General features: G+C 44.4%; 1 protein-coding gene across 1 annotated transcript in view; it reads left to right on the top strand.

Annotated features, from left to right (window-relative positions):
- The window catches only part of WBP1 (WW domain binding protein 1), a 37,806-nt gene that overhangs the window by 7,592 nt on the left and 8,857 nt on the right, over window positions 1-21,357 (top strand). The window contains exon 2 of the mRNA XM_085642913.1: window positions 5,226-5,328. Coding sequence (XP_085499039.1) covers window positions 5,226-5,328 — 103 coding nt within the window. The remainder of the gene's footprint in view (window positions 1-5,225; window positions 5,329-21,357) is intronic.

Genomic DNA, 21,357 nt, shown 5'->3' with positions numbered 1-21,357 from the left:
CAGAATGATGCTGAGCTTTCGTGCGTGGTCTGTACTTGGTGGGGAGGTTCCAAGATCTGCGGGCCACCAGGATCCGTCCCAGGCGGAGCGGGTGGTGCCCAGGATGAAGACTTCAGTCTTCTCCGAGTTTAGCTTAAGGCAGCTGTCATTCATCCGGATGGCGACAGCCTTCATCATGTCAAACTCAAAATACACCTGAGCACACCCAATTATAGTATCTATAATCCATAGGTATAATTTTTAGAGAACGCCGAGTTGCCGTTTCATCCAAATAAGACAGCATTATACGGATCAGAGGACTTATCAAGGTCCGAAAATGATTTGAAGAAATTAAAGGGGAATTTTTTCCGTAACTGCGGTAAACTTTTAAACCAGGACGCACTTTGGTTGAACATACCGACATCGTATAAGACTAGTGAGCTTTCGTCCGTGATTCGGGAATTAATCAAGCAAGTGATCTGTGCACCACAATTAGTACTATATAAGACAGGATGCATAGCTCCGAAACTTAAGCCTTGAAAAAGCCCAGGGGGGCGAAACGTGCGTCGGCTGCTGCTGTTCTGCATGTTTCTTGACCATTAAAACTCTGCGACAGGACCAGATTGAAAAGTTTTTTGTGCCATTACGACAGAGGACACTTAAGCAATTGATTCTTTGATATTGTGCTCAGGTTTTAATTATGCCTATGGATTATAGATACTATAATTGGGTGTGCTCAGGTGTATTTTGAGTTTGTATGTTGCTTTAGGATTTGTCCTAACGCTATTATACCCTGATGGGTGGGTATTGCTAACACCATTGTAGCACCCCTAAAAGAAAGACACGAGTTAAACAGATTGATGTTCAATTGACTATTTTCAATGGATGTGCAGATCCCTAAGCAAATACCCATAAAGTTTTGATGAAAAGCCTTCATCATGTCGTAGAAGTTGTTTTTGGTGACTGGGTTTGTTGGTGAGGGAGAGAATCAGCTCGGTGTCTTCAGCATAGGAGACTATGTTGATTCCATGGCTACTGACGATGGCTGCAAGCGGGGTCATGTCCATGTTGAAGAGAGTGGGGCTTAGGGAGGAGCCCTTAGACACTCTGCAGCTGATCTCTGTATGTTCAGAGTGGAACGGTGGTAGTCAGTGTTCGGCCAGTGAGGAAGGAGAGGATCCATTGCAGGGCTTTGTCGCAGGCGCCGGCTTCGTGGAGTCTTGTGCATAGTGTGGTGGGAGATGGCGTTGAAGGCAGCCATGAGGTCTAGGGGGAGGAGGGCTGCAGTTTTGCCTTGGTCGAGGAGGGTGTAGACATTATCTAGTGACAAGGAGGGCGGTTTCGGTGCTGCGGTTGCCTCACGAGCTGGATTGGGAAAGATCCAGGATGTGGTTTGCTTCGATGAACTCAAAGTTGGGCACTGATGGCCTTGAAGGGGAGCAGGGGGAATGGGTCTGAAGTTCTTGAGGTCCTTCGGGTTGGCAGAGGGTTTCTGCTGCGTGTTTCCAGTTTTCTGGGCAGGTGCCGGAGTTGATGGTGCGGCAGAGTTTGTGGGCGATGAAGGTGCGGACAGTGGTCCGAGGGTGCTCCAGAGTGGATGCTCTTCATGATCTTGGGGGTGTCGTCAACGGTGAAGTCTAGCTGATACAAGGATCCTCACTCTGTTCAACGCCTGCATGAGCCCACTTGCCAGCATCCGTCATGAAATCAAGAGCATATCCAGTTCATACTCTCCCACAAGATGCCATACACCAGGACCCATTGCTCCGCCTGCCTGACGGAAGTCGCCAGATGAATTAAAACCAGCTGCCTCCATCTGACAGACCAGGCAGAAGTAGCAAAGGCCCCTCGCTCCATCATACGTTCACTTTAGAAGGGAACGAAGGAAATATGACCAAAGCGACACTATGACCCCCTGAATATGTGACCCTGTGACAGCCCAGCCAGTGCATAACAGTTGACCTCTTTATATCAACATTAATGTGGTACTCTTAGAGAGCTAAGAGAACCGAATGTGGCTCGAATCCAAAATCTGTAGCAGAATTAAGGACAAGTCGGACTCCAGTGTACTTGTAAAATGTAATCAGCGGTCACTACGTCGTGACTTGAAACCTCAGTAAGTGTTGAATAAAGGGCGACATCTCTCTACACTGTAAATCTCGTTACCGTTTGTGATGACTGTTTGTTCCGCAAAAAATGCACGTAATTGGGAACTAAATCTACATTTGGGGAAAGTGGGCAAGATGTGAACAGGGCCCAGTTGTCAAAGTTGTTCTCTGTTAGGAGACTCCGTAAGTGCTTCGTGCGCTGCAGGAAATCCTGTTTCTTTGTGTTTTTCAAGATCAGTCTCCTCTATTCTCAGGGCGGTGTTTCCGCACAAGTGCAGCCAGCAGCAGCTCGCTGATTTGTTTTTCATGGTTTGATTTCTTGAATATTTAGCTTGTTTCAAATCCTTATTTATGCATTTAATTATTTTTTTTTTTTTAAAAATGCAATTTTTTTTATGAGAACCTTTAGATGAGAAAGTAGTCTGAAGGCTGCAACTTCACAATGGGCTTGTATACCGGCTTCAACTCAGTAGTCCGTTTCTTGATATATAAACAGTGCCTGTCGATGAGACTGTTTCACATTAACCCGCTTAAGAAATCTATGGTCTTCAATGGGCTTGTGTCCACCAGCTCGTGTCTTTTAGACTTTCACATTAGCTAGTTTCAGAAGCTCTGGGTTGAACTGGGGTCTGCTTCTATTGATGGAACTACAAACCACATTCTCATGCACGTGACAATACTTTTGTTTCCTTGTTTGTTCTTGGCCTGGTTATGACTTCTTTGCCCTTCTATCATAAAGCTTTCGCAGTTCTTACCACCTTCTGCAAGTATAGTTGAAACCATCTGCAGAAGATTGAGTCTACCATGCCTACTAGATCTAAGGGGTGCTCCAGCTTGTCGTACTCCCCTCCTTTGACGCTTTCTTAGCTCCTTGCATTAGCCCGTACGCTCAGTCCTGAAGTTTCTGCTTTCCAGTGCCTTAACTAGTTAACTACTTGTTCTTTTATAAATCGCTTCTAACCCTGTTTTAGAAATAAATACAATCCTGGTTTCAGTTCCTTGTGAGAGCCATTGCCCTGCACCCAATGCCCTCTGTTGATTGCAGCGGATGACTTCGGACAGGCACTGAAATGACACTGCAGACTGACCCAGGATGAAGCTTCAGACGATTGTAGTAAGAATTGTTGACTAGTAGTAAACTCTCACTCGTTTTCTTGGTGAAAGTTCCTGATGTAAGACAATATAAATTTCGAGAAGCAAGGCTGGCAGTAAAAGAGGTGCAGTTACTGCCACCCTTGCTTCTTCTAAGCAACGCCTTTAAGTACATAGTGTGTGTTTTCTGAACACACAAATCAAAGGCATTGTTACTTACAGCGCCAATAGTGAGACCTATTGCATTGGAAATGCTTGTTTATATCGAGCCTGAGCAGTGCATGCGCTGCTTTGCAAAGCATGCTGTATTCAGGTATGGGCTTGAAGCTCCGCCTATATTTTTCATTGGCTTGTCTTGTCCTTTGTAAACTGTTGCTTTTTATTGTTCAATATGCTTAATGGTCCCTCCTTAGTACCGCCTTGCATCATCCTGTAACCTCCCATAAGGACTGGCCCTCTTACGTGCGTTATTACTCAGTAGGATTTAATTACAGCCCCCGAGCACCATTTCTTTGAATGGTTTTCACCTTTCTGCTGTTGCAGGCAAGACACGCTGTCTCCTAACGCTTTTTTTTCCATAGCACGCCACAGTGGTGGCCGGCCCTTTGGTTTATTTACGGCACTGAGCGCGGCCGCATCTTTTTTTTAATTTATTTTTTATTATTTTTTCTCTATGTATTCACTTTTTATTTTTTTTGTTTACTGGCGCCTCATTCCGCGTTTTCATGTTAATGGAGGCCGCGTCACTTTCTTTAGACGAGCTGTGTCTAAAGAAAGGTTTGCGGCCGCTATTGAGTGTAACTGCTCCATGGGGCACTTTTACAAAAAAGCATTTGTTTGACAAAATGACAAACAAATGCTTTATTTTTTTTTGTAAAAGCGCCCCATACTGCACTTTCACTTTAATGGTGGTGGCGCCCCTTTCTTTAGACGCAGTTCGCCTAAAGAAAGGGGCGCAGCCTCCATTAACGAGTGTGTGTGCATGGGCCACTTTTACAATTTTTTTGATTTGCAATGCTATAGGTCTTATATTTGTGAGAGTTTAAGTTATTGGCATTTACAATGCCAATACCTCAAACTCTCGTAAATGTGAGACCTGTTGCATTGCAAATGCTTGTTATTGGTTGGCAGGGGAAACCTCTTATTACAACGCAGGCATTACATCGTAGTGCTTTTACAGCGCAGTCAGTACCACAACGCTACCACTAGTTCCATTTCAATGCCCGTCATGACAACCACTTGCTTTAGGGCACGCGGTGCTGGACTGGTTTTGAATTTCGAGTCCAGCACCTTCCCCACTGATACTCCGACTGGAGTTGGAAGAGTAATTTAAACTATTCCAAAGTCCAGCGCTTCCCTAAAGCAAGTCGCTGTAATGACTTGCTTTGTAATGGAACTCGTGGTAACGACACAGCCGTGGTATTGACTGTTAAGCCACGTGCCGTTTTGGCATGCGTGGTAGCAGATGCTATTCGTTGGCAGCAATCCTTCATTTATTTACGAAAACTCTATATTCTAACTGGTCAGTCTAGTCCATTAATAACCAGTGAGTATGCACATCACAACGGCTGGCTGCCATGTACTTCAGCGACTGAAGATCCAAAGGGCGTAGCCTCTTTCAGCTGCAAAACCTATCCGACAGTGGAGTGCTCCCTTTGGATGTGCCATATAGAGTGGCTGCACTCATGGCCCAATCATTTGTCAATCAAAACCGTATCAAAATGGCTTTTATTTAAACATTGCAAATCATGGGCTTGAAAGGTAAGCGGTCCAGGACTGACTGGCTGAGGTTGACGTTGCGCTTGCCCCTTGCAGTACTGAGAATTAGTGTATGGTGTTTACGTTCTGTTTCTTAATCTGTGATTCTTGTCATACCTGGTTTGTGCTCTGATCCGACTGCAAGGTGCTTCTAGTGGGCCCTGCTGGTTAGACACTCCGGGCGCATGATGGATCTTGAGTGTCCTATTTATTGTTGTGGCTTAAAAGTGAATGACTGTGCACATATGTTCACTTTGCATGCTCATGCTGCCACTTTTCACTCCTCAGGCTCGTGAGTACTGTCCCGGGGTGAACAACCAGCCGTATGTGTGTGAGACGGGCCACTGTTGTGGTGAGACGGGGTGCTGCACCTACTACTATGAACTATGGTGTAAGTATGGCAGCTGGACCTTTCGTATATATTTTTTAATACATTTTTATTAAACGTACAGCTCCTAGATACACAGGCCAACATAAAGGAAAACACTAATATCACCATAACAAATTTCAGAAAAGGAGATCTGGTATCTCAAAACCACACATTGATTTGAAAAAGTCCCAGCATGTCCCACAAACGTTAGAAAAGCACATGAATCCGACCACCTACTAGTTCCTTCTACTGTAAGTTTCATGTAAGCAACTTCCCCCGTCCCACAATTATCCAGCCCTGCATCTCAAGCCCCCATATCCTAAGGCAGAATATGTCCGGGCACGTCTGTCTTGGGCAGGGAGATGAAGAACTAATTTGTCACCAAAGGATTTGGATAGAAGCCTGCATTATGCATTGAAGGGCTGTTTTCAAAAGCAGTATTATATATATATATATATATATATATATATATATATATATATATATATATATATATATATCCAAAATCTCTTTGAACAAAGAGAAAGCAGGGTCGCACTCCGCAAATGTAAGAGATATTTTTTATTTTAGCCCAATTACTTTGTGCAATCAATCCATAAACAAAGCGACGCGTTTCGGTCTTGCCACAAGACCTTGCTCACGACACTGTGGCGTGGTTCACGTTTACAATAAGTAACAATTTTTTGAAAAAAAACCCAAAAGCATTTCCTGTCATGTGACTTTCCTAAGCATTATGGGACTTGTAGTCATCAACCCCTTTCAACATAAAAGTTAAACATTTGGCCACATGTTTTAGTAACATTCAAACGAAAATAATTCCTCAGCGAATATATGCGGTTATTTTCGCAAACCCATACTGCCACAGTCCATATTTGTGGAAAATAAACACTTATAAATTGGAATGTGAGGTGCCCAAATAACTTGTAAATATAAAATACTCAAGGCATAATATTTAACCTGTTGTTCTAGTATTATTGCTCATCAATGATACCCCTCCAGTGGGGTGTGACCTACAAATCTTATAAACATGCCTCTAAATGTTCATCTGCTAACCTGGGTACCTCTGTAAGTCCGGGTTAAAAAAAATTAGGTCAGCTAAGAGACCTAATTTTTTTTAACCCGGACTTACAGAGGTACCCAGGTTAGCACTGGAGGGGTATCATTGATGAGCAATAATACTAGAACAACAGGTTAAATATTATGCCTTGAGTATTTTATATTTACAAGTTATTTGGGCACCTCACATTCCAATTTATAAGTGTTTATTTTCCACAAATATGGACTGTGGCAGTATGGGTTTGCGAAAATAACCGCATATATTCGCTGAGGAATTATTTTCGTTTGAATGTTACTAAAACATGTGGCCAAATGTTTAACTTTTATGTTGAAAGGGGTTGATGACTACAAGTCCCATAATGCTTAGGAAAGTCACATGACAGGAAATGCTTTTGGGTTTTTTTTTCAAAAAATTGTTATATTGTAAACGTGAACCACGCCACAGTGTCGTGAGCAAGGTCTTGTGGCAAGACCGAAACGCGTCGCTTTGTTTATGGATTGATTGCACAAAGTAATTGGGCTAAAATAAAAAATATCTCTTACATTTGCGGAGTGCGACCCTGCTTTCTCTTTGTTCAAAGAGATTTTGGATACATTGTAACGGTCTGGGCTCGACCGTAGGATACCGCACTGGGGAGAGCGCAACCTTCTCTGACGAAAACGAGCCAACAACGTGGGATATATATATATATATATATATCATGCTCTCGCTCCGTCTTGAGCCCTGCACTCGCGATCGGGTGCTTTCATGCACGGTGACGGAAACCGTGCGGATTCCAAATCCCCCGCTCGTGGCCAAAAAACACCAGCACTCACAAGAACGCTCCTCTCAAGTATTTAATTGAAAGGTCTACACACACACTAGACGCGTTTCGGCTTGCCGCCTTTGTCAATAGAGGCCGGCGCCAGTTTACCACAGATTTAAATATCTTTGCATTAAGAGACATCAACAAGGGACACCTGCACTTACTTCAGTGAAGGTGTCATCCATCTTGGAATGGGTTCGTGCTATGCATTATACTCACATAAACATAAACAATTATGCCCTGGATGGGCTTAAACAAACTACAAAGAACATAATGTAGTCATTAATGCATACAAAACCGAAAACAGTGCAATTATGCCCTGGATGGGCTAACATCCTAATATACGTTTTCATAATAATTAACCCATTGATCTCTCATTTTAAAAAACAGAAAAACAAAAAGACGCAAAACCTTACAGAGTAGAGAATATTATAAATGTACAGCCATTTCCTCCCCACTGTTGAGGCCCCCTGGTCTTTTGGTCTGATTGTCAATAATGTGACGTGATTCCAGTCTGCGTAGTTGCAGCAGTCTGTTACCACCTCTCACACTGTTGGGCACTTGGTCCATACAGAAGAAACTTAAAAGGTCTCTGTTACTTTGATGGAACATCTCAAAATGCCGTGCCACTGGATAAGTGGGATCTCTATTTTGTATGGCCCTGAGATGTTCTAAAATTCTGATCTTTGTCGGGTGAATTGTACTGCCAATATATCTCAACCCACACGGACATATCAAACAATATACCGTGTGGGTTGTGTTGCAGTTCATTAGAGTTTTGATTTTCTTAGGTTCCCTCATTCCTGGTACCTTGTACTCCAGTGTTTTTTTGCTATTCTTGCATGCCCTACATTTAAGACATGGGTAGAATCCTGCAAGTTTGCCAAAATGTTGAACTTTACTGTCACTCTCGCAATGGCTTTGGACCAGTATGTTGCGTAGGGATTTAGCTCGTCTAAAAGTGAGTAGGGGAGCTTTTGGCAGATCCTCCCCTATTGTTGGGTCTGATCTTAAAATGTGCCAATGTTTAGCAAAGATTTTTCTAATTGCTCCCGCATCCCCAGAGTGATCTGTGATCATCCTCAAGGTATTTTTGGTTCCTTCCATTAGTTTTTTCTTGTCTTTGATCGTACTGTTCTCATCTAGCAACTCTTTTCTGGATTTCTTTTCTACTTTGAGCATGGCTTCTTCCAGAGTCTCCTGTCTGTACCCTCTCATTTTGAATCTGTTCATGCTCTCCCTTGCTGCTACTGTATAGTCACATGGACGTGTACAGTTTCTTTTGATTCTCAGCAATTCCCCGTATGGGATACTTGTTATAGTTCTCCCCGGGTGACAGCTACTCGCGTGTAGTACGGAATTTCCCGCGGTTGGTTTCCTGTGCAACGCAGTGCACAGTCTGCCTCTCTCAGGAAATACCTTCAAATCCAAAAATTCTACACTTTCTTTGCTCACTACTCCTGTGAACTTCAGGTTTAATATATTGGTGTTTAATATATCTATGTAGTCCCTAGCTGATTGTTCGGTACCTCTATAGATGATAAATAGGTCATCTATGTACCTGCTCCAGCTCACAACTCTAGTATTCCATTCTGCATTAACCGGTTCTGCCCAGGCCACCCGCTCCTCCCACCAGCCCACGAAGAGGTTCGCATAGCTGGGGGCGAAGCAGGTGCCCATCGCAGTACCGCGTATCTGTTTAAAGAGTTGGTCTTGGAAGAGAAATATATTGTTGCATAAACAGAATTCAACAAATTCGATAATCATACAGTTGTGTTCAAATAAGTTCATAGGTTTTCTTCCTAGAAACCATTTGATTGTCTCAAGTCCTTGGAGGTGATCAATGCTCGTATACAGACTCGAGATGTCTAGTGTAATCATTACCATGCTTTCATCCCAGATCAGTTCATCAATTTGCTTTAAAAAGTCCTTAGTGTCTCTTGTGTACGAGGCCAGTTCTTTAACAAAATCAAAAAGAAAAAAGTCCACAAACCTTGACATATATATATATATATATATATATATATATATATATATATATATATATATTAGTGTGTGTGTGTTTTATTTTTTTTTTTTTTTTTTTTACCTGAAATTGGTCAACTTTTCTTCAGAGGGCTCATTAGCTTCTTAGATTTTTTTTACCTCCAGAGATTAGTGTGGCGTGTTGATAAGATGCTTATCAAAAATATAAAGTTCAGCACTATTTTACATTTTATCTTGACCTCCTGTAGATCCCTCAAGATAGGGGAAATAGCGTTGGATTTCTTGGAGTATGTTGCTGGGTGAGCAGCGACTGGAGGATTCTCTTAAAGGTGGCGATGCTGTCTTTGAGGCTCCTCTATAGAGGGCATGGGCAGTTTTGAGATGCCGTAAAGGGAGTTTAATGCTGCTTGTCCGGAGTACGAGGTTAATCAGTTTGAGGGTTGGTGGACAGATTTTAGTGGAATCAGAAACCAAGATTTTACTTCTTCCTTTAGAACGGCCTTGAAACCATCTTGTAGTTAAATCCGTGAGCCTATCACTGTCGGTATTTGGTGGCGAGATGTGCTGAATGGAATAAATGTGCTCTTTTCTGGAGTAAGTTATGGCAGTTATTTACTTTAATTTTTTGGGTGAAATTGTTTATCGGACAGAAGCTGGGAGGTTTGCATTTGTGTGTTTTTTTTACTATTTTGTACAAGCAGTTTGGTGTGCTTAGAGAATTTTGAATCTTTTGTTGAAATTAAGATTTTGTCGCAATACTAATTGTAACCTCTGTAGATATGTCAGAATCTCCTTTCCCACATTCTTTCTCCCGTTTCTAATGTTTGCTCTTTGTTGACCCAGGGCATCGGCGAAAATTGATTAGAGACGTTGAGTGAATTTTTCTTTTTTGGTGTTAAATTATCTGCAATCACTCGTCTTTTCATTGGAAAGATTTAAGATATTATTTACGTTGTGAAATTGTGTGATAGGTAAGGGGAAACCTCCTGAGGCCTGCCTCTGTTGGTTTCTAAAATAAACTTTTAAACATTCTCTTGAATGCAGTATTCCCCTGTATTTTTTTTCATTGTTCCGTCAGATCTAGGTGCATTGTACATGGAATCATGGCGTGGTTCTACCAGTTTACCTGGATTGGACCAGAGCAGGTAACGTTGGGTTTACGAGTTGAAAGTTGCTTAAGGTTATCTACCTAAACAGTGGTGACATTGGTGGTCCTTTTTATTTCCCTGGTGTATGTTGAAGTCTCCAATGAAGATGTTATTTGGAGAGTTTATTTGTTGTTTATTTCTTCCTTAACGTGTGGGTGTTCAGTGGTATATAATTCATGTGTATGGTTTCCTTTTGTGAGAATGCGACTCGATAATTAAAGGTGGGTGTTTATATTTTAGTAAACACTCCTAGGAATGACGATAAATGAGGGCTATGCGGTCTCCCACTGTATGAGTTTTTCTGCATAGTTAAGCTCTTGACTTGTGTCTGCTTAGACCTGAGCAAATGCATCTTCCCAGTCTTGCTTCACCCTCACCAGCCTCACTGCATCTTTCCAGCTTCGCTGCACCCTCGTCAGCTAGGCTGCATCTTTCCAGTCTTGCTTCACCCTCACCAGCCTCACTGCATCTTTCCAGCTTCGCTGCACCCTCATCAGCTAGGCTGCATCTTTCCAGTCTTGCTTCACCCTCACCAGCCTCACTGCATCTTTCCAGCTTCGCTGCACCCTCGTCAGCTAGGCTGCATCTTCCCAGTCTTGCTTCACCCTCACCAGCCTCACTGCATCTTTCCAGCTTCGCTGCACCCTCGTCAGCTAGGCTGCATCTTTCCAGTCTTGCTTCACCCATACCAGCCTCACTGCATCTTTCCAGCTTCGGTGCACCCTCATCAGCTAGGCTGCATCTTTCCAGTCTTGCTTCACCCTCACCAGCCTCACTGCATCTTTCCAGCTTCGCTGCACCCTCGTCAGCTAGGCTGCATCTTTCCAGTCTTGCTTCACCCATACCAGCCTCACTGCATCTTTCCAGCTTTGCCTGCACCCTCATCAGCCTCACTGCATCTTTCCAGTCTTGCTTCACCCTCACCAGCCTCACTGCATCTTTCCAGCTTCGCTGCACCCTCGTCAGCTAGGCTGCATCTTTCCAGTCTTGCTTCACCCATACCAGCCTCACTGCATCTTTCCAGCTTTGCCTGCACCCTCATCAGCTAGGCTGCATCTTCCCAGTCTTGCTTCACCCTCACCAGCCTCACTGCATCTTTCCAGCTTCGCTGCACCCTCGTCAGCTAGGCTGCATCTTCCCAGTCTTGCTTCACCCTCACCAGCCTCACTGCATCTTTCCAGCTTCGCTGCACCCTCGTCAGCTAGGCTGCATCTTTCCAGTCTTGCTTCACCCATACCAGCCTCACTGCATCTTTCCAGCTTTGCCTGCACCCTCATCAGCCTCACTGCATCTTTCCAGTCTTGCTTCACCCTCACCAGCCTCACTGCATCTTTCCAGCTTCGCTGCACCCTCGTCAGCTAGGCTGCATCTTTCCAGTCTTGCTTCACCCATACCAGCCTCACTGCATCTTTCCAGCTTTGCCTGCACCCTCATCAGCTAGGCTGCATCTTCCCAGTCTTGCTTCACCCTCACCAGCCTCACTGCATCTTTCCAGCTTCGCTGCACCCTCGTCAGCTAGGCTGCATCTTCCCAGTCTTGCTTCACCCTCACCAGCCTCACTGCATCTTTCCAGCTTCGCTGCACCCTCGTCAGCTAGGCTGCATCTTTCCAGTCTTGCTTCACCCATACCAGCCTCACTGCATCTTTCCAGCTTCGCTGCACCCTCATCAGCAAGGCTGCATCTTTCCAGTCTTGCTTCACCCTCACCAGCCTCACTGCATCTTTCCAGCTTCGCTGCACCCTAATCAGCTAGGCTGCATCTTTCCAGCTTTGCCTGCACCCTCATCAGCCTCACTGCATCTTTCCAGCTTCGCTGCACCCTCGTCAGCTAGGCTGCATCTTTCCAGTCTTGCTTCACCCTAATCAGCTAGGCTGCATCTTCCCAGTCTTGCTTCACCCTCACCAGCCTCACTGCATCTTTCCAGCTTCGCTGCACCCTCGTCAGCTAGGCTGCATCTTTCCAGTCTTGCTTCACCCATACCAGCCTCACTGCATCTTTCCAGCTTTGCCTGCACCCTCATCAGCTAGGCTGCATCTTCCCAGTCTTGCTTCACCCTCACCAGCCTCACTGCATCTTTCCAGCTTCGCTGCACCCTCATCAGCTAGGCTGCATCTTTCCAGTCTTGCTTCACCCTCACCAGCCTCACTGCATCTTTCCAGCTTCTCATCCATTGATATCTCCTTTGACTCTATGATGTAGCCTGATGCACCACAATAACTGCTATCCATGGGTGTTCCCACTGAGAGGCCTCTGGCATATCCTACCAGGCTTTGTTTAATGCCCCTGTCAAACTAGAGGACCTGGGGCAGAAAATATTTTATTTGTAGGTGCTAGGACGGGTACTGAGCAGCAAAGCTGGGATGTGGGGATCGGCAGTAGTCCACCTCCAATGGGCATCTGATTTTGTACTTTCGGTATAGCTTCTCGCTTATACTTCGTTGTTGAAACAAAAGTGGGATTCTGGAGAATACTGGGGCACCACAGCACTCTAAATTGTATTCAGCCTCATCTTGGAAGATATGCTGCCCCCACTCTAGGTTGGGGTCCGAGCTAATCTAGAGCCAAAGTAATATCCTACTTTATCCCCTTTATTATTCTAAGTTTAAGGTGCTCCTGGAATGCTTTCTATACCTGCAATTTTTATCCTACGTGCTATGGAGTGTAGATTGATGAGTCACCGAGTTCTGCAGCAGCCACTTCGCTTATGTACATTTCAAGCTCTACTAGCATTCATTAATGGAGTTATCAAAGGAGGTTCTATGTAGGAGTACCAGATCAATGTCAGATTTTCAGGATTAATGTTGACTAAGTGGTTGTCATCAGATTTACTGTATGTAAATATCAGGAAATTCCAGTATGGATCTAGTCCGACTGGCCTGACGCTGGTCGCCACTCGTTTAACCCTGTATGATGATCATTTTTGTTGAGCAAATGTTGTTGAACATTCACTGGTCTAGCGTGTAAGTTTCAGTTTTCTTTATGCCAGGTCCATATTGCTGCCTTGAATTACTTAATTCGGAAATGAAACTCGTTACAGGGGAAAGAAAAGCGCCTTGTATGGATCCCAGGAGCGATGCATCTGTCGCCACTGTGCGCTCTAGGTGACAGAGAGTGTAGTCTGCTGCTGACCCAACCGTGGTTTCTCAGCCACCAGTACAGATTTTTCACCGTTCCCTCTAATACCTGGACCAGGTCGGAAAGATTCCCCTGGTGTCTACTGGGACTTCAGATCCCACTACAGAACTTGTATATGCCATCGGGCATGCTTTACTAGCAGGATGCATGAGGCCATGAGACCCAGAAGCCACAGTTAGACTCACTGAAATCAAGAATACTGGTTGAAACCTCAAATTATAGCCTGAATATCCTTGACTCGGCGCTCCGGAGCTAGGGGCGGAACTACACAGTGTCTAGATTGGCTCAGATGAAAGGGAGCATCTGAGGGAGTTAGGTGTGACTTTGGCGTGTAGATAGTGAATCCCAGTGCATGCAAAAGGTTTGCCACAGTCTGGCAATGGGCGACGACTGCCCGGGGCGAGCTTGACTTCAACAGCCAGTCGTCCAGTTAGGGCAAGTCTGGAACCCCTGAACTCAGCAGATGTGCTGCAACCACTGCCATGACTTTTATGCACACCCTAGTGGCATTGGGGAGGCTAAAGTGGAGCACAGCGAACCAGAAATGCTTGTGGCTCACCATGAACTGCAGGTAATGCCTGTGGACCAGCAGGATGAGGGCAGACAGAACGGAAGCCAACGTGAACATCTTGAATTTCTCTTTCCTCAGAAGTTGAGGGTATAGGGCGGTGGCCTCTGTTTATTATTGGCACTTGAAAGTAGTAGGAATCACAATCATACCCTACTTGTGCTGCAGGCACTTTCTCGATTGCTCCTTTGGCCAAAGTAGCCTGCACTTCTTGGAGTAAGGAAATATTGGCCCATTGTCAGCAGTTCTTGGGATGGTGGGAGAGGCTGAAGTGTTTCCACAAATGGTAAGGTGTATCCCTTCTGCATGATCTGAAGAACCCACTAGTTGGATGTAACAATTGAGGCAGGTGGTGCCTGGTTCTGCTGCCAACGGGATGGCTGTGCTGGTTGGAGGGCAGACTAAAGAGGCTTGAAGGCTGTGGCGGCAGGTGGGTCGGAGGACTGGGTAGGCTGCTGGACTGGGTACAGTTGATATTGTGTAAGCCAAAAGTTGCCCCTTATACGTCTGCAGTAGGGTCAAATGGACCGGTTGATAAAGCCCAAGGGATCTGGCAGAACCCTGCTCTTGCATAAGCGCTGCATCGGCCTTGTCACCTGACAGGAGCCATCAGGCAGTGATGAGTAGACATCCCTCCTTCTCCCTCATCCCCCGAGAACCCAGTGGACCATATCGAACATGGGAACGCACCTCCACCAAGAAGCCATGGCTTTACCCAGGAAATCTGTGATGTCCAGTCCACAGCGGATGGCAAACTTCACTGCATCCATGCCATTCACTAAAGCTTGGTTGAGGATGGTGTTGCGCTCCTCAGGCAGCATGGGAAGCAACTGCACAACCAAAACCCACGATGCATGGGAATATTGGCCTAAGACGCATGGGGTGTTCATGACTGGAAGGATGGTGGAAGAGAATATGCGCTTCTCAAAGATGTCCATCCTCTTGGATTCCCTGTCCAGTGGGGTGGTAGGGAATGCACTTGGCTTGACCATCACTGTTGAGGCCTGACACCACCAAGCTGTCTGGGAAAGAGTGCTGGGAGAGAAGACGGGGTCTCCAGGGGCAGGACCATGCCAGCGGGCCAGCGTTCGATGCACAGGGGCTCCTGTGCAAATTTTCACCTAGGCCCCTTCGCGCAACTCTGTGAGGGCTTCCTTAAAGTGGAGCATGGGCTCAGGCGAGCATTTCCCTAAGTGAAGCACCTCTGTCAAGACCTTGGTCTTGACCTCGCAACTGGAGATGGAGGACTTCCGCTGCCCTGCGCATCAGAAGCAAAATATGTTCCTTCCTCCGAAGCCTGGCCTGAAGGGGAGAGCATGCCAGAGTCTGGGGAAGTATCCAAGTCACTGGCATTGCCCAGCCCCTCGTACTAGTTGTCCTCATCAATGTCCTCCAGGGGACCATACAGTTACTCCTCTTCTCCCCAATCAGGGAGGTAGGGCCTGTTAATTGCTGGAAAGTCCAGGGAATGGTAGATCCTGGAAGACACCAGCACAGACATCTAGTGGCACTGGGTCGGCATATGGGGATTATAATCGTCTCATCGTCGAGCGGCATCAGAGCAGCACCAGCAGAGATGGAGCTGGGATGGGTGGAGGGATGCTCAGTGGAATTGGACTGGATCCCGGGGCAGACCCAGCTTGCATCGAGGGTGAAATGAACTGTAATGCTGTAGGGGCACCTCTCTGCTCCATGGGCGTGAAAACGACATCATAGAATTCTGTAAGTTTGGCAGGTGTCGCTCCGGCATTGGGGAACTCTGTGGGTAGCACGGAGCTAACCCTGATGCCAGCTCCGCAGGTGGAGTGCAAAAGCGGGGCCGAGACGCACATGGCTGAGCGGGGTAAGCTGAAGAACACTATTTCTTGTGCTTGTTTGACTTCAACAAGGAGATCTTAGAGCAGAAATACGCTCGTCCACAAGCGGTCCGAGATCTTCCACAGGGATGGTGCGGAATCTACTTTTGCCGTGCCGCCAGGAGCTTCATCCCTCGGTTATCAACTTGGGGTCATACCCTGGCACTAGAGACAAACCGAGTGGAGATCGGACACCGACATCTTCCTATGACAATCTCCACAAGACTTGAACCCTGAAGGTTTTGCAGCGAACACATCCAGAGCACACTGGAAGCAAAGCTAAAAAAAAATTGGACCAAAGGCAAAAAAAAGTTGGTCAAAAAATGATAAAGGTAGCTCTCTGAATCCTCCCTTTTGGCGCAGAACGAGCTGAACTTAATGTCCGCAAGCTGCGGTGGTGCCTAAACGGGGATGGCGCGGTCACTTCTGATGCAGGTGACTCCAGCACTGGGCCAAAAGACATCACTTACTGGTGCACAGTGATACTGATCAAAGTTTTCCAGATTTATTCTGACGTTTGGGGAATATTCAAAGGTGTGAGTAGTCTGCGGTAAGGAAACGAGCAGATTAAAAAAAAAAAAAAAAATCTTTCTCTTTGTTTTTGCTAAAAATGTGTTTAAGAGATTTTGAAGCAATTTGTTTTTCTAAGTTCTGTGCATGCCTCATTGATTTTAAATTTGTTGCATTTGAATATAGATGTTCAAACTAAAAAAGAAAAACACTCTGCTTCGTACAAGAATGTGTCCCCGGAATTTTATCCAAAGTAAACCAGTGTCTGCGAGGAGAAGCTCTTAGGTCGGTTCTGTGGTTTCATACAGAAGCAAACTCTTGAGAATCCAGTTCTGAGAAACCATTTCACCTAAATGTCATTAACATTCTTAATAAGATTGGCTTTTTCGGTCTGACGGAAACCATAAAAATAGGTCTTTTTTCCCCATAATCCTTTTATGTGCTTTTTAAGCCGTAAATGGTGTTAATCTTGAAACTGGAATCTCTGATTTTTCTACAAGGTTTGGTAAATCCACTCTGACAGCTTTTTTTTTTTTTTTTTAACTTGCTGTTCAGATGTTACTTCCTAAACTGTCTCCTACCTTTTTTCACTTTTTAAATTTTATTTCTTTAACTGCTTACATTTTTACTCTATCCGCACTATCTTCCCCCTCGTTCCTTTCATAGGGGGAATCTGTTCCCTATTCCTACTTTTCATATTAGATTATTTTTCACCGCTTTTCTTACCTTTTTTTTTTTTTTTTTTTTTTTTTAACTACTATGCCTCATTCTACCTTGGTCCTCTTACCTTTATTCCTCTTTAATATGATAACTCTTCTTTAACTGATTCATTCTGGGTTTCACATTTTTTTCCTTTTAAAAAAAAAAAAAAAGCGCAGGGTAAAACTAGTAAATGAATGTTTTTTTTGTAACTGCTCACTCAACTCGTATGGTTTTATTTTTCAACCAAACTGTTTCTATTTATTTTTACACTAAAGGTTTGTATAATTTATGTTCTCTAAAATGGCTTTGTTATTTTTCTATGATTTCCCATACAACAGGATCAACGGACTCTGAATCATTCCTGTTGTAGATTAACCACTAAGGCAGAAACTTGTTTCACTTGTGGGCTCTAACACGCAGTAGATATTTTCCATCCATCTTCTCTCTGAGGGAAGTTGGCAGACCCAGGTTCATACTTCTTGCCCTGTTCTTTGGTGTATAGCTGTCACGTGTCTGCTCTTAACATGGCTTAAACGGTTTAATCTGATGAGTTTGCTATATGTTTGAAGTTTGCTGCTAATTCAGCTATCCTCTATATAATTGATTGACCTAGTCTTGGATAAGTCTTGAAATCAAACTCCCAATTCTGATCAGTGTTTCAAATCCGATTATTACTGAAGATGGAAACTGTTTCAAATCCTGCAGTCAAGCAAAGCGTGGGTGTGGCTAGGTCACCACTGTGAATTTATCCAAGTAGATACTTGTGATTCAAGTTATTTTGAGTAAACCTCTTGTGTGTTCCTTTGTCAGTGTGTGATCAATTCAATTCATAAAGCTTTATTCGGAGCTTGACAAAAAGTCCATAAAAGCAGATCATACATAATAAAACATCAGTAATATACACAAGCTAATAGCAAAAAAAATAAGTCATAAAAGCTTCATCTATACAGTTAAAACAGACAAGTATAAAAAACGGCAGAATGTCAATTTAAAAAATAATACTAGGCCTTGCCTTGATAGCTTTGAGAAGAAATGTAGCAGTAAAAAAGCAAACATCGGGTGGAGGATTGAATATCAATTTCATAGCGTCTTTTACAGTTCTAACACCAAATTTCTTGAAAATAGGTTTTAGGAGATCAATACGGTAATTACCATATAGTGGGCAGAACAATAAAAAGTGCGTAGTGCTTTGTGCTGTAGTGCCATCACAAGGGCATGGACCACTTGGGCGTTTTTTGATATTGGGAAACTCCACTAAATGGTGAGCAATCCCGAAGCGCAGTCTAGTAAGAACGAACCTGTGAGAGGGTCTAGTAACAAAGCTCAAATAAGGTTGGTAACCTGACAGCTCACAACAGCTGTCATAGAGCGTACAGGTGGATAAGTTGCTACTGGCCCTCAAACGTTGCTCGTACCTTAAAGACAACCAAACAGATTTCAATTCGCTTTTGGTCAGACTGTTGGCAGCATAACAGTCCTCATATAAATTAAGACCATATATATCCTTGAAACTGCGCATAACAAAATTTACCCAAGGGATCTTTAAATGATTGTCTAGGGACAGACAATCCTTGATAATGGCTCTATTCAAGGAAGTCTCCTCCTTTGCCCAAATGGCACGCCACCGCAATAAAGGTCTATAGGCGACGGAATCCGAAAGATAGTGTATTCCAAGTTCCCTATGCACCAGGTGCGTGGATACTGAGATAGGCAGGCAGAGTAGCCTTTTTAAAAACAGGTTTTCCTCCACTTGTAAGTTCCCAGCCAAAACATGCCCCCAGACACCTGCCCCATAAAGGGCGATTGAAAGACACCTCATCTGGTATATTTTCAACATATCCCCAATCCGTCTGTCCCCTATCTTAGAGGCAAACGTAAAAACCCCGTGAGCGCATTTCGCCATTCTTGCTCTAACGTTGGAGATTTCGCTGGACCAGCTACCTGTCTTGGAAAAAGTGATACCCAGATAGTTAAAAGTATCAACCGTCTGCAACCTATGCCCCTCAATAAAGAAGGGATGGGGTTTTTTACGGCCCTTGCCACATTCCATGACAAATGTCTTTGATTTATTAATGACCAACTTCCTTTCCCCAATAAACATGGAAAACCTGTCCATGAGCCGTTGAAGGCCGACAGGGGTCCTAGAGAGGAGAACAGCGTCATCCGCATATAGTAGGACTGGGATGTGGGTATCAAGTATAGTTGGGGCATCAGCCCCCACAGTCCTTAAAACAGAGTCAACCTCATTAATAAAAAGTGTGAAAAGCAAGGGAGCTAACACACACCCCTGCCTGATACCACGCTTAACAGAAAACTTCGAAGTACACTCCCCACCTGGGCCATATCAAACGCTAGAACTGAGGTTAGCATAGAGCCTGGCCAAAAAATAGACAATACCCTCCGGTGCCCCCATTTCCAGTAATGTCTCCCAGAGAATCTTATGGTTAACCATATCGAAGGCACTACTAAGGTCTGCAAAGCAGAGAAAGAGGGAACCTTTCTTGGCCATAGTGTATTTCCCTATAAGTAGTTCTAGGTTGAGACACTGTTCTACTGTGCCTCTACCCTTCCTAAACCCGTATTGGGAATTGGCCAGAATGTTATTTGTTTCTGCCCATTCTTCTAATCTAACAAGAAGTACCCGGCTCATGATTTTCACGGAGGAATCGAAGAGGGATATTGGGCGGTAGTTCTTAGCATCCCCCTTCTCCCCCTTCTTATAAATAGGAATAATAGTAGATTCCTTCCATGTAGGCGGGGCACCGTAACTTACAGCAGCATTAAATACTTTGGTCAGTAACGGGCCCCAGATCTCGGGTTCTTTTTTGTAGACGTCAACCGGCACCCCATCTGGCCCCTGGGCCTTCCCTCCTTTACTTGCATTGATACATTTCTTGACCTCGGTAGGGGAAATATCAAGGGGTATAATTGGCCAGATCCCACCTCCAATATCCATATGTTTATCTGAATCAAAAATCAAAGAAAAGTGAGAGACCCAACTTTCCGCACTGACGTTTGCCGACAGAACAGGTGTAACCTCGTCCCTTAGGAAAGGGCTATTAACAGTAGCCCAAAACAAAGAGGAATCGGAGGTTTCGGCGGCCTGGTCTAACTTATCCCAGGCCTCTCGCTTCAGTTCTGCCTTTCTTTCTGATACTGCTGCCCGATAAGTAACCCTAAGATGCCTGATAAGGTTGGTATCCCTCTGTTTAGCTGCCAGTGCCTCTTTAAGGCTCTTAAGGGCGGCAGTGCTGGCATGATCAAACCACCCACTTTGCTGATTTGAATTGCCCTTGTGTTGCTTAGTGAATTTAGCTTCAATACAGTGATTAATATCAACAAATTTATACAGGGTAATATCTGTCAGCTCATTACTCATTAAAATAGCATCAATTTCATTTATACTGTTTGCGATAATTGAATTAGACAAAAGGTCTGCCTTCTCCCCCTTCCACCTAATTCTGGTTCCATTGGATCTATGTGGCTCAATGTTATCAACAACACGTGGTTTAGGGCCTAAGTTGGCCTTCCAGAGAACCATCTCCATGGTCAGGCAATTATGGTCGCTAATTAAATTGTCTACTACCATGGGGACTGAACACCATGGATTAAGGCTGGAGGAGGTACAAATAAAATCAATAACAGTGTTTGCGTTTCTGCCCTTAAAAGTGGGTAGAATTTCATCAGAAACGCCCCTCCCATTCTCCAAAATCTCCATATCGTATGTCATCAAGATTTTATTTAATGAGTCCCCGTATGGGTTATGTGGAAAATGGGCGGCTCCCTCTCCTCGACAGCTTATGAAACCACAGACCCTATGGGCAGAGGATAAACAGGCTGAAGTATTGAAATCCCCCATCCATATAAAGTCAAAAGCAATATTATTACCTGTTACAATTTTAGCCAAAGCAGCCTCCAAGGCATAAGCTACCTGTTGCCTAGTGTTATCGAAAACATTATTATAAAAGTTAATTAAAAGGATATTTCTATCCTGCTCCTTACAAAGCCATAGAATCTGGGAATGGGCCCCCACCAGGACATGTTTCTTAACAGTAAGTGGAACATCAACAGAAATCAATATCAGGAGGCCACCCTTGGCTCTTCCCGAATTTGAAGCCACCGCTGGTAATTGATATGAAACAAAGCCGTTATAATTAATGGGGTCCAGACTCCAGGTTTCCTGGAAACATAAAATTTTAAAAAGGTTAATAAAGTCAAACCATCCTAAACATTCATCCTTGTGTAATAGGCCCGCGACATTCCAACAGGCAATAAAACACGA

The sequence above is a fragment of the Triturus cristatus genome, chromosome 2_2, assembly GCF_964204655.1.
Source record: "Triturus cristatus chromosome 2_2, aTriCri1.1, whole genome shotgun sequence".
Classification (NCBI taxonomy): domain Eukaryota; kingdom Metazoa; phylum Chordata; class Amphibia; order Caudata; family Salamandridae; genus Triturus; species Triturus cristatus.
The sequence above is the reverse complement of the archived record's forward strand: the minus strand, read 5'-3'. Positions and strand labels throughout refer to the sequence as shown.